This window comes from Manacus candei, unplaced genomic scaffold, assembly GCF_025592945.1.
Source record: "Manacus candei isolate 608988 ecotype Guabito, Panama unplaced genomic scaffold, ASM2559294v1 h1tg000076l, whole genome shotgun sequence".
In the NCBI taxonomy this organism is placed as follows: domain Eukaryota; kingdom Metazoa; phylum Chordata; class Aves; order Passeriformes; family Pipridae; genus Manacus; species Manacus candei.
Window position 1 is genome coordinate 11,529,360 of NW_026138124.1, and position 12,898 is coordinate 11,542,257.

Genomic DNA, 12,898 nt, shown 5'->3' on the forward strand with positions numbered 1-12,898 from the left:
AGAAAAAAAGCCAGGCTGAGACACAGCTACTTCCATGGGGGATGGGATTTCACTGCAACCTCTGCAGGTCTTGGGGAGATAAGACTTCCCACTTGGTTTAGATTCCAGATGCCTCTTCCCAAGAGATATTTCACTCAAATAGTTTTTGGTGAGGTATCAAGCTAAATGGGACTATCAGCCAGGCATGTCAGAGACCATCCTGATCTGGCAGCACGTGCCACTGTCCACATGACACAGGCAGAGCTCTCTGTGCAGAACAAAGTGGAGATTGCATTGTTCCCTTGGTCTTCAGGCCAGTGCTTGAGCTCTCTGAGCTGTGCTACCACCTGCCACTGCACCAAACCCAGGCTGCCCCAAAGCAGCATCATGCCAAAACTGCTGAGCAAGAAAGGGATTTTCCCTTCCTGAGAGCCAGGCCCAGAAATCATGTTTTCACAACCCTTCTTTAGAAAAGCCCAGAAGTAGGAAGGTCATTTTCCCTGTGCTCAGCTCCACATCCAAGCCCCTCTGCAATGGACAAGGAGCTCCACCTCAGCAACCTCTCCTCCCCTTGCTCCACACCTGGGATCCAGAACAAAACACCTCCCTGTCCTTGCAATGTCCAGGCAGGCCTGGGCCAGACAGCCTCTTGCTCACATCATCTCTTCCTTCCTTTTTCTCTCAAAGGCACTGGCCAGGCAGCCTCTCTCCTGCACCCTCCATTCTTTGCTGCCTTCTTTCCCACTTAGTCCCCTCAGGTCAGGGAGCTGTGAGCAGCCTGAAGGTACTGCCAGACTGTGGGGGCTACCAGGGGCCTTCCTGGGCACAGTCCTCCACCCCCTTCCCTGCCTGCCTGGCTGAAATGCTTCCCACTGCCTCCTTCCCCTTCCCAGCTAGCAAGGGCAGGTACCTGCAGGGAAAAGGGCTCTATCCCTGGTGCACAGATCTTGACAGTAAATCCCGTGTCCTGGATGACGATGACCTCCTGGTCATTCCCATCTTCTCCCGGGTCAGCCTCCTCGTGGCCATTCTGCCTGGCATCCTTCTCGCCCTTGAGGCTCTCGTGCAGGCCGCTGCCATTCATCAGTGCCACACCAGATGGGTGCTCTGGATGAGAAGAGAGGGATTTAGACAAGGTCTGAGCTAAGGGACAGTCCTCTCTGAGTGGCTGCAGAGACTGGCTTGGACACCACCACTGTCCTCTGGCCAGCCTGAGCAAACCAGGGGTTAAAAGGCAGGAAGGGTTTTATTCTGCACTTGCTGTTTACTAGACAGAGGTGTGCCAGGCCCTTCCCTCCCTTCCCCTCACAGCATAATTAACGTGCTCTCACTTGCCTGTGGGGTTTGCATCTTCCACAAACTGTGTGAAGAGAGGAGGGAAGGAGGGCAGGAAGGATGGGTCAGTGTACAGCACACTGAGCTGTCTTAAGAAGCCTCTTAATTAAAAGAAATGGGCGTGTGGTGCTTTGCGGCCCGGAGGCAGCTGTAACCTGTGCACCAACATGTTAAACAGCTCCCCACAGCCCTGCTGGGACTCGGCAGGGAGAGGGAGGCAGGAGCTGCAGTGGCACCACTCCACTGCTGCACCTCACGTGGGAGCCTGGTTACTCCACCACCACACAAACAGCTCCCACACCCCTGCCCGCATCTGGCTGCTCTCTGCATTGCCAGAATACTTCACAGAGATCCCATGGTGCCAGGGTAAGGCTTTGTCTAAGCAATTTTATTCAAGAAAAAGGTGACGACATTTAAAGTGCCCGCTTAGGTGGATGCATCACAGGGCTGGGGAGCTCTCTGCACCTACCTCACCGCTCTGCAATGGTTTGTTTTCCTTTCCAATAAGGTGGAGAGTGTCATAGAGCTGATAAGATCTAGGAGGCTGCCAGTCTCCTAGAGCTGCCTACACCCTGTGAACCAGGCTGGGGACCACACTGAAGAGGACCTAGGTGCTGCCAGGAGAAGCTGGAAGAGTGGAAAGAGCCACTGACAGCAACTTTGGGATAGGGCAGAGTGCCCCTGGTGCTCCAGGGCACCACACCGGCCCTCAGTGGAGGGGAGCAGGCATTGTGCCCTTCATGGTGTGTTCCCAGCAGGGCTGTCCTGGCACACTCAGCTGGACCCCCAAGGTCACACATGGCCGTTCCAGCTTGGTGCTCCCAGACACCCACTTGCAGGCAGCACAGATGGAGCAGGGGGAGGTCTTTTCCAGGCAGCAGAAACAGCCTTTCTGAAAGGCTGCACAGGGTCAGGGCAGCTCCAAGCCAGGCTAACGCCCCGAGGCTGCAGCCCCCCAGCCAGCTCCATCTGGCAGGTCCCTCTCCTCCTCCTCCTCACCTCCCAGCAAGGCACCCATCTCCAGGGGAGATGGCAGCTCAGCCTCCCTCACCTCAGACTGGCACTGTGGCTTGACACCTACAGGTGTCACAGACAGTTCTTCCCCATCAGCCCCAAGTGCTCCTGCAGCCCAGAGAAGTCATCCAGCCTTCACCATGACCCAGAACAGGAATGGAAATGCCACAGCCCCCTGTGCACCCCTGGAGCACAACACGAGGTTGCAGCAACAGGCCCTGCTAGAGTGTCCCCAGAGGGTCACACCCCCACTTCAGACTGCAGAAAACCCTCAGTGACAACTGTCAGGGCTGAATTAGGACATGGTGAAAGGGCAAGAAATGCAATGAGAGCACATCCTTTCCAAAAGGCAGCAGGTAGCAGAGCTACCTCAGGCAGCCTCTGCTGCCTTCAGCAGCTTGGCAGCTGCTGCTCATGTTCCCTGTCACCATGCGTATGTCCCCAGCACAAGCTGCTCATTTCTTTGACAGATGAAGCCAAGGGCGAGCCAAACAAGAGGCCTGGCTCTGGCTCCAGCAAGCTGCAGTCATGCTAGAAAGGAGGAAGAAAAGCTCCACACACGAGTGCCTCAAGAGATGTGGTTTCAGAAAAACCACACTATGCCCAGAGGGCTGGGGAGAGCCCCTTGTCACACCCTACAGCCAGCACAGCCATGCTCCTGGACTGCCTCAACACGCGGGGACCTGGATAGAGCACAGAAAAGCCATGACAGAAATGCTGCACCTGGGGCTACCAGTACTGCAGAGAGGGTGACCCACCAGGCACCCGAGCCAGACTGGCCCAGCCCCTGCCCACCCAAGCAGGGCAGGACCACTGAACTTCTGCCCCTGCTGTGGCAGCCAGGAAGGGGAGGCAGAATGTAGCTAAGAGGAAGGCTGGCATTACAACCATGCATATGCTGGTGTGGAGCACAACAAATTCCTTCAGTGGCAAAGCAAAGTGAGACAGAGAATTCTGCATGCAGCAAGAGAAGGTCACCAGCCAGGACCATGCTTGTGCTTTTCACTGTTCAGTGGTGTCAGATCCCCAAACTACCAAGTGTTTCAGAAACCAGAAGATTGTTTATTGACTGCAGAAATACAAGATATTTGGCCTTTCCATCCCTATTTCCCTACTCAAGTGAAGACAGGGCCAGCACAGCTCTGCACTTTGTGACAAGAAACATGTATAGGCAACACCTTCATGTCTCCTTACGCCAGAGGATCCAGCTCCAGCCAGTACTGTCTTAAGTTTAGAAACAAAAGTTAAGCCTGGACTGAGAAAGACCTGTTGTGCAGCAGGTTAACCCTTGGATGTGAGCCAGCCAGGGCTTTCCAGTGGGTCTGTTCACAGTGGGTATGTTTACAAAGCACAAGCTGGCCTGGAGGCCGTGCTGTCTCCTGGGTGCTGACTCACCACATGTGCTCCCCAAGGGAAGCAGAGCTGCACCCACCTGCCTTAAAGTGGGTCACTGCTCCTCCCACCCACTGCAGCGCTGCCGTGCCACAGCCTCCGCAGCACCAGCGCCGAGAGGGAGGCAGATCTCGGGGCACTGCATTTCAGCCTACGTGAGACAGCAGGAGGAGCAACAGGGACACCTGAAAGACACCTGCAGAGACCTCTCTCCTGTTCCTCACTCACTTCGAGCCCCAAACTGGCTTTGGCTGCTGGCTCTCACTGCCGGGTGCTGCACCCCTGACGGCTCACAGGGGTCTGAGTCATGGGGAAGAGGAACCACCCGCTCCGGGGGCAAACCCGGCCACTCCTGCTCACTGCCCTGCTCGCTGCTGGAGACAGAGCAAGGAGATCCCCTCTCCAGATCACACTGGCCTCGAGACACAGGTCTGTGGTCTTGACTGTGACCTCTGATATCCCCTGTCATTCCAAGGGATGTGCCAGTGTCCCAGCAAGGACCCCCCTCCTCCTCTCAGCCCACAGTTTGTACCCACGGGCGCGGTGGAGGCTGCTGAGCTCTGGCTGGCGCTGGCTGGTGGCCGAGCCGTGACAGGATGTTCTCATTGCTGCGAGCACGAATGAGCCTCACACATGGAGCACCAGGACAGCAGCAGGAGGCAGGACAGCGGGCAGGAGGCACCGGGCACCACCTCACGGGGAATCGACCCGCGCTCGCCCGTCTGCGGTCACGCCTGGCAGACAGGATCAGACTGAGGATTAGGTTTCATCTCTGCACCTGGACAAGGAGTTCACACGCCAAGGTGACAGGCCCTGCTGTAATCCTGCCTCCTGTTTACAGCCAGGCTGCAGCTGTGGCGGGCACCTGGCAAACCCAAGCAGACAGGATCCTGGCCTGATGGAAGGTGCACACCTGAGCCTGAATGTTGCTGGCTTCACACAGCCATTCACAGCACAGATCCTGGGAAGTGTTAGTTAATAACTAATTATTGTTCAAGCAAATCTTCTAAACCAAAGGTAGTCACTAATCCTTTTCTAAGATTATCAGATCAAAAAGTCAGCAACACTACACTTCTGTGAGCTAGCCTGGTCTGCACAGACTGCTCTGTCGGTGAGGAGTTTCCTTCCCTACATTTAGTAACCACAGAGATTGTCAGAGGCACAAACCCGTAAATTAAACCCCTACCTTTTCCAGCACTGAGTTTTGGAATGCATTCCTTACCAGCTCCAGTGCCATTCTGAGGGGCCAAATTCTGCCTTCCCCTCCTCAAAGGTATTTCAAATTCCAAGCAACATGACACAGTTTCCCAAGAAGCTGCAGCCTCAACACCTGCCACCGGCATGCCAGTGGGCACAGGGAAAGCCAAACCACAAACTAAGCCACCAGCTCAGGTCAATCACACTACACATCCCCTCATGCCAGTGGGTGCACCACAAGACAGCACTTGAGACCAAAATTCAGTCACTGCCCAGGGCCCGAACAAAAAATAAAATGATAGGCAAAATTTGACCTTGAGACTTAAAAAATAATCTGTTTCTCATATCCTAGAAGTCCTGGCAAGGACAAAAGCCTGAGTTACCACTTGGTGCCACACTGGACTCCAACTGTGCTGTGCCAGTTTGTGGAAAAGTGGGAAAGGAGGAGAGCCAGATGTGGTCAAGTGGGTGGCTGCTCCCCTCCCACGCTGCAACAACTGGCTGGAGCCTGCTGTCCCCACAGCACTGGAATGATGCACCAGGTGAAGGAGGAGAAGGAACACCCCCTCCTCAGCACAGCTGCAGAGCTGCTCCATCCTTGCAGGTCAGGCCACTCCTCTACCCACATGCAGCTCAGGGGAGCCAAAGTCCCCCAGTGCTGGTCCCACACTCCCATCTGTGCTGCTGCAGGCTGGGCCAGAGAGATCCACTCCCATCCTTCACAAGGACCATGTTTGCAGGCACAAACAAAAGAGGGATTTGCCTTAAGAATTAAAAAGATAAGCAAAATGCTTTTATGTTTGCTTTGCTCACACGGACAAGGCACAGACAGGTCCCTCCATGGTACACACCCAGGTGGGATATCTCACCACCTTCCTCCTCCACCTTCTGCCGTGAAGTTAAAATGTCACCTCTGCTTCCCTCCCCTCTTCTTTGTGCTACCCCATCTCACAGGCACAGGCAGCCACCCACCCCCATTAGGGGCATATAGTGTTTTGGCTCCACACAGCATGACAGAGCCCCTGGGACAGAGCTGAGCACCTGGGAGAGGGAGCTTCTTTTTCCTCCTCTTCTTCTTCTGCTGGTTTGAGGGCAGAACCTGTCCCTGCGAGTCAGGATCACAGCTTGACCTGCCACCAGGGCAGGCAGTGGGCTCTGTCACTACAAAACCAGCACTTGTGTCCCAAGCCTCAGGTGACACCTTGCCAGGGGGTACAGGCAGCACAACTGTGCTTTGGGCCCGTGGGGTTTCCCCCACACCTGCTGGCAGAGCAGAGGACGCTGTCCCAGGGCTCCCCCGGCAGGGAGCAGGACCTCTGTGCTTCAGCCTGGAGTCCAGACCCGCCACGGCCGTGTCCGAACGCACGGCTGCCCGTCCCTCACTGTGGCTCTGGCCGGCGGGATGTGCTCCAGGGCCTGCGTCCCCCCCCTCAGCTGCTGCCACGTGCTCCTCCCGGCGGCAGGATCTGTGGGCTAAGCCGCTGGCCTCAAGTTTCACGCAGCTCTGGCAGGCCCCGAGCGACTGAGCATGATCAACCAGCCCTGCCGGCCCGGCCCCAAGGTCGGCTGGAAGGACAGTCACCTCGGGGGATGCCTCTGCCCACTGGAGCAGGCCGGCAGTGCCAACACCGGGTCTCAAACCACTCCTGTCACAAACTGTCACCGTTCCTTCTTCGTCCTCGGTCTCGGATGGGTCTTGGATGTATTCAGTGCCCTTCTGCAGGTCTCCAGTCACTGCTTCACTGGGGATGATGTCTGGATATAGCCCAGCACACTGGGCAGCTTCTGGCATCTCTGGGCAGACAGCACAGCTTGTGGGAGACTTTGGCAAGAGGGGAGACCTCTCGTCCGGCGAGTCAGAGCCGCGGGGCTGGAAGAGGAGATCGGTGACTTGCCTGCAGCAGTTTGCAAAAAGGCCATTCCCCATGATCAGTGGCAGCGTGGCTCATGCAGCACCAGATCACAGCAGTCAGCTGTGTTTCACACGTACACTGAAGTCAGGTCCCCACAAGGCACACGCCCAGGCGCAGCCCGTGCCCTCTGCTGCCTTCTCACACAGTCAGCCGCTTCTCCAAAGAGGATTCCTACTTGGCCCCTGGGTAGCAGGATGCAGAGGACCAGCAGCCAACCCCGCACAGGATCCCACGTGCTTGTGGAATTGGATGTTGGACTCGCAGCAGTTGTCCCGAAGCGCTGCCCAGCGACCTTCATCCACGGGCACGGGCACGGCCTCGCCCCTCTCCCCGCCTGCCGCGCTCACACCACGGTACCAGCAGGCCCGGAGCAGCTCCCGCGGCGGCGGCTCCCCTTTCCTTTCCTCTCCTTTCCGTTCCTCTCCTCTCCCCGCCGAGCTGCAGCACAGCTGGGCTCTGACAGGTTCTCCAGGCACTCCCAGGGGGATGCCGGCCCGATCAGCCTGGCCCGGAGGGGTTATAAATAGCCCGATCTCGAGTGCACACCAGTGCAGCATGGGATGAGTGCCTGTGCCCGGCTGCCAAACCTGAGCGAGTGAGGTGCATTGAATTACAAGGCGAGGGCAGTTACTATGGCACACCCGGGCCCAGCACAGCCATCCATACTAAGCAGGCGAGCACAAAGCAGCCAGGCAGTGAACCAGTAAGTAGTTTCCAGACAAGTTTTCTCTCCTCTCACCCTGCTCTGCCATATCAAACACAAACAAACCACAAAACCACACACACAACCCCCTAACACCTCTCCTCTCTCCATGCTACGTTAAGAAAATCACAGGAACTGAAGCAGGGATTATGGAGCTGGAGACTTCTCCAAGCACCAGGTGCCCTGGGGAGGCTGTGGCCACCACACACTGCCAGTGAGGCCACGCTGCAAACGCCTGCTCCTCACCCTCCCTCCACAGCATCTGCCGGGCATCACAGCCCCTCTGCACACATCCTGTGCTGGCAGGCACGCTGCCCCACGCTCAGCTACGTGGCTCCCTTCAGTGGTCCAGGTTTCCTGCGACACATGCAAAGAGCCAGATCTTTCAAACACGTGATGTGACGTGCAAGAGCTGCAGCCTAAACCTTGGAGCTGCCTGGGAAAGCTTTCACAAGCACTGGACATGGCTACACGGACAGGAAGGGACACAACTCTGCACCAAGCAGAAATAAAATCCATGCCACACCTCTAGCACAAAAACTAGAACTAGAACAAAGCCAGGAGCACAGGTCACGTGGTCCCTGCTCAAGGCCAACACAACACATACAGAGGCAGGGCAATCCCCTGCAACAGCGGCCCTGGGAAGGGCAGGAGCAGCCCCTCTGTGCCAGCCAGCCACCTGCCAGGAGAAAGGGGCTGAAAAACACACCAGCAGCTCTCCACAAAAGACCCAGCCAGTTTCTGATGTCCTTTTAAAAGGAAGAGGAATCAGAAGAGAAGTCTCTCCAATCCAACTTGTTTCAGCTCCTGTAAGCAGTAAGCAAGGAGCCCTCAGGACCTCCACAGCTGCTCCTTCAGTGCAGGAGCTGATGGGCCTTGGAGCCCCAGGACTGGGTACCCCTCAGCCTTGTGAGCCAGCACCAACTTTCAGATCACATCGGTATTGCTAACTCATGTTTCTCTGATGATTTTTGAAGAAGTTAAGATGTACTGATAGCTTCAACTCTTCTTCCTTACCGAGAGACCTTTGGGAAGAAAAATCTCCCCCCTGGAGAAGTACCTGGTCAGGTCCCACAAAGCTGGAGCCACACTTCTTTGACTCCAGCCAAAGCAAGCTCAAGAGCAGCATGATATGTGTCAGCTTTAACATATGAAGGCTGGTGTCAGTACAGCAAATGCAAATTAAATTTTAGCTGAATAAGTAATTAAACTAAATAAATAGTTTAATGAATCCAAATAAATTGACTAAATGAACAGGCATTAGCTCCAGAGATGGCCCTAATGGAAACGTGACTGCAGGACATCCCATCAGGGGAGGCAGGAGACATGCAGAGGTGCCTCCATCTGCCTCCCCTGCGGAAACCACAGCTTCCCAGGAACTTCCAGTACTTTAGGTGCAACAAGGACTTCTTTTAATAAGAGCCCACAGTAAAACATTAGAGCTGCTCTATTGCCATCATTAAACTCAAATTGGTTCTCCACGTCTGGGAACTACATTTAAACCCATTTGTAAACTTTCCATCTGGCCAAAACTTTGGAAACTTAGCCCTGAAACTGGCTCTTTGGGTGACCCTGCAACAACAGTGTGCAATTCAAACATCACAGAAATCAGGAGCAAAGACTAAGGCAAAGTGCAAAGATCAGCACCAAGAAAAACATCAACTGTGTCAGGGAGAGCATGTTTCTCAAATTTCAAGAGAGCTGAAGGAAGGAATCACGTTTCAGACAGATACCGAGAAACAGCCGATAATTCTTCAAGTCTCTGTGCTTAACTCTGGCACATGCCTTAGTTTCAGAAAGCTACTGGGACAACAAGAGCCCAAGGCATGGAATGAACCTGCTGGTCTCTGTGTGCAGCGGGACCAGCAGAGCATCAGGCCTGCAGACAAAAGCAGCAGTGCTGGGAGGCAACAGCTACAGCTCCACAGTGTTGCAGGGAGGACTCCAGCTTCAGCCCATGCCACCACCAACAGCTGTCACCACAGCCACAGCAGCTCTGGGTAAAACTACATGCAGCACGAGCCTGGAGGGGTCAACTCTGCCAGTCCTGAGAGTCCCACATAAACCTCAATGTGGCCAAGAGCCCCCAAGACCCACAGAGGGGGTGGCAGGGAGCTCTGGGTAGGGATTGCAGGGGAGATCTGACAGCTGTGCTGTTGTCCTCAGCAGCTCCCACTGCCCTCCTGTGCCCTGTGGCACAGCTGTGCCATGAGCCTGGAGCCTCCCACTCGGCCACCCTGTGCTGGCCACCCGTGGCTGCCCCGGGCCCGCCTGGGCCACACACGGCCCTGGGGACCAGCCAGCAGTGATCTCTTCAGCTGGAGAGAAGAGCCTGCACTTCTGTGAGCACACATCTACTTTCCCACCCAAAGAGGGAAGGTTTGTCCCCTGTGTAAGTGCCTCTATGCCAAACTGTCAGGAAAATGTCCTGGACTCAATAATCTTAGAGAGGTAGAATGCAACAGAAGGCTCCACGGGCAAAGGGGAATGTGTGAGCTCTGCTGCATCAACCAGGTGCTTGCAGGAGGCGAGAACCAGAGGCTAACCCTGGGACAGCCTTGCTACTACGGCAGAAATCTGACCTGCTGCCAAAAGTGACAGCCAGTGCCACCATGGCAGGAGCCACATGTTGGTTTTCATCTCTGGCATGCTGTCCCAGCACTGCCCCATGGACTGGCTTTGCTTCTCAAACGCAAATAAAAAAATGCATGAACTTGAGACCTGTAAAGCTTCTAGAAATAACAACTTTCCAGCACAACCAACAGAGCACGACGCAGGAAAGCAAAGCGGGTGCTGGGAAGCTGTGCCAGGAGAGGGGTGTGCTGCCAAGTTTAGTCATGTACAGACGACGAAGGCAAACACAGGACTCTGCAACACGGCGCTGGTCTTACTGTGCACGAGGCAGTTCTGTGTCTGCAGGTGGATTTATCTCAGTGCATGCTCCTGACCTACTTATTTCCACTTTTCAGCTGGGAAACCCAGAAGCAAGGCTGCTCAAGCAGTGTAGCAATCTTCCACAGGAGCTCAGCTCTTATCCCACCAGCAGAGCTGCCCTGAACATGATCCCCTCAGGTTCCCATCCCTCACCTCGCTGCACAGATGCTGTTACTGTGCTCCTTTCCTCTTCTTATCCTTGTAGTGGTGATCAGATTTCTCTTGCACAACTTTTCTCTGACTCTCCCCCCGAAGTCTGTTAGAGCTGCATATTAAAAACCCCCGAGTGCCAGCAATCCAGCCCTTTCTGAAACACCAGTGAACCTCCAAGGTCGGGTGACAGACAGCGATAGCAGATCCCAAGATTAAGAATCAGCCTTCTGACCTTGTTGCTAATGCACAGCAACACTTGCTTCCACAGCAGTTTTCGAATAACACCTGCATTCTCTGCTGCTCTAACAGAAGAGGTGGGTGAAGGCATGGGTGGCTGGGACACTGAGAGATGGAGGAACTGAGCTAGAAAAAAACACATCTGGGCAAGGCAAGGTTGAAAGGCATTTTATGGTAGCCAGAAGCACTGACAAACTTGCACATGAGAGACTTATTCTAAGGACAGTGAAAACCATAGGCACAAAAATAATCCAAGAAACACTGCAAACAGCAACTGTCTGTGACCTCACACTAGCTTATAAGAAAGGTAATTTAACCCAAAACAGGCCCCAACTCCCTGACAAGACCTTCCCCTACTCCTCCCCAGATCCAAGAGGCACCTGAGCACTCGTGCAGTGCTGAAACACGTGGAAGATTTTTCCACCTTCTGTCCTCCCTCAGCAATCGATTGCACCCGAAGAGGCAGGAATTACACCACGTAACTTTTTAACCCAGTTGCTGGCACTGCAGGCGTGATGCCTGCTTCAAAATCTGGCACGTGGGGGAGAGGGGGAGGCTCTCAGCACTGAGCTCCCCACTCTTGAACTGCATCCAACTTGCTCCACCACCAAATCCAGTGAACTTTGCTTTAGGTGACAAACTTCAGAAATCCACCTCCATACCATAAAATTGGGGGGGTGTGTAGGGGAAGGAAGTGGCAGGGAGGTCACTCAGGGGATCCATGTGCCTCAGGACGAAGGCCAGCCACAAGCCATGCTTGTATGCATTCTGCTTGTACTTTAGAGATCAGAGAAAAAAGCCAAGCCTGAGATCAGTGCTCAGGGCTGTAAGTTCTTGAAAATATAACACACCAAACCGAGCAAACCCAGGGCAGGGGGAAGCAGGGGCTGTGCCAGCCCTGCAGCTGGCACTGAGAACAGTCAGGACATGGGGCTGCACCTCGTCCCCAGCCTGAGCCACTCAGGCTCCGATACAAATCAAGAACAGCCAGCAAATATCTAGTTAAAATCCGCAATTTCCAGCCGTCGTCTCGAACAAGCCTCTTCCCAGAAAAATTCTTGCTCCTGAGTGCTTCTGAGCATTTCCTAACGTGTCAGTGGCTCCCGCATCCCGAATTTCCAGGAGGACCCAGCTCCCTCCTGCCCACCACCTCCGGGACACCTATGTCGGTGCGCGGGCAGCCCCACGCGGTGCCCGGAGCGAACTCCGCGCCCGCAGCGCCCGGCGGTGCCCCCGGCCCGGGGAACGGGGCCGCTCCCGGCCGGGCCCCCCCGCGGCCGCGCGGTGGAGCGGCCCCTTGAAGGTGACCTTCACCGGGCCCGGGGCTCCCGCTCCGCCGGGACGGGCCCGTCCGGGCCGGGGGCACCGCCCGCCCCCGGCGCTGCCCCGGGCCCCGGCCCGGCCCCGCCGCGCCACGGGCCGGCTCTGCGAACCGCGCGGCCCGGCCCCGCTGCGGCCTCGGGCCCCGGCAGCCAGCGCGGCCCCGGGGCTGCGCGGAGCCTCCCGAGACACGGCGGGGCCGCCGGGCCCGGCACGGCTTCCCCGCTAAACGGAGCCCCCCGGGCCGGGGGCTGGGGGCGCCCGGGCCGCTCCGCCGGGGTGTCCCCGGGCGGGACGAGCCTCCCGGGGCCGCAGAACCGCCCCGGGTCCCCAGCGCGATCCCGGTCCCCCGCGACCTTCCGGCGGGCCCCGGGAGCCCCGGCGCCGGAGAGGAGATAGTGGGTTCGCCCCGCCGGCACGGGCACCGCCGGCCCCGCGGGGCCGGCCCGCGCTCCCGCCGCAGGCCCCGGGCCGGGCCCTTACCGGGGCGCTGCTGCGTGTCCGCGGGCCGGCTGGCGCAGGGTGCCGCGTGCTGCTGGTCGGCGCTCTGCGCGGCCGGCACGGCGGCCGGCGGCATCTCGCCCGCTCGGATGACCATGGGCCCGCGAAGGACAGCACCGTCCGCCCGCCCCACGTGGTGCGGCCCCGCCGCCGCTACGGCGCCCGCCACGGCCCAACCCCCGCGCCCGCAGCGCCTTAAAGGGGCCGCGCCCCGCGCCGG

The 12,898-nt window shown here is 56.9% G+C and overlaps 1 protein-coding gene across 2 annotated transcripts in view; it reads right to left on the reverse strand.

Moving 5' to 3' along the window:
* The window catches only part of CLUH (clustered mitochondria homolog), a 33,767-nt gene extending 20,941 nt beyond the window's left edge, over positions 1-12,826 (reverse strand). The window contains exons 1-2 of one of the 2 annotated variants that reach the window (XM_051810012.1): positions 12,661-12,826; positions 890-1,086 (exon numbers count right to left, since the gene is read on the reverse strand). In XM_051810012.1, coding sequence (XP_051665972.1) covers positions 890-1,086; positions 12,661-12,775 — 312 coding nt within the window. In that variant the 5' untranslated portion in view covers positions 12,776-12,826. Of the gene's footprint in view, positions 1-889; positions 1,087-5,958; positions 7,624-12,660 lie in introns of those variants that run through there. The other variant, XM_051810011.1, reaches the window with a different exon arrangement.
* Between the last annotated feature and the right edge of the window lie 72 nt (positions 12,827-12,898).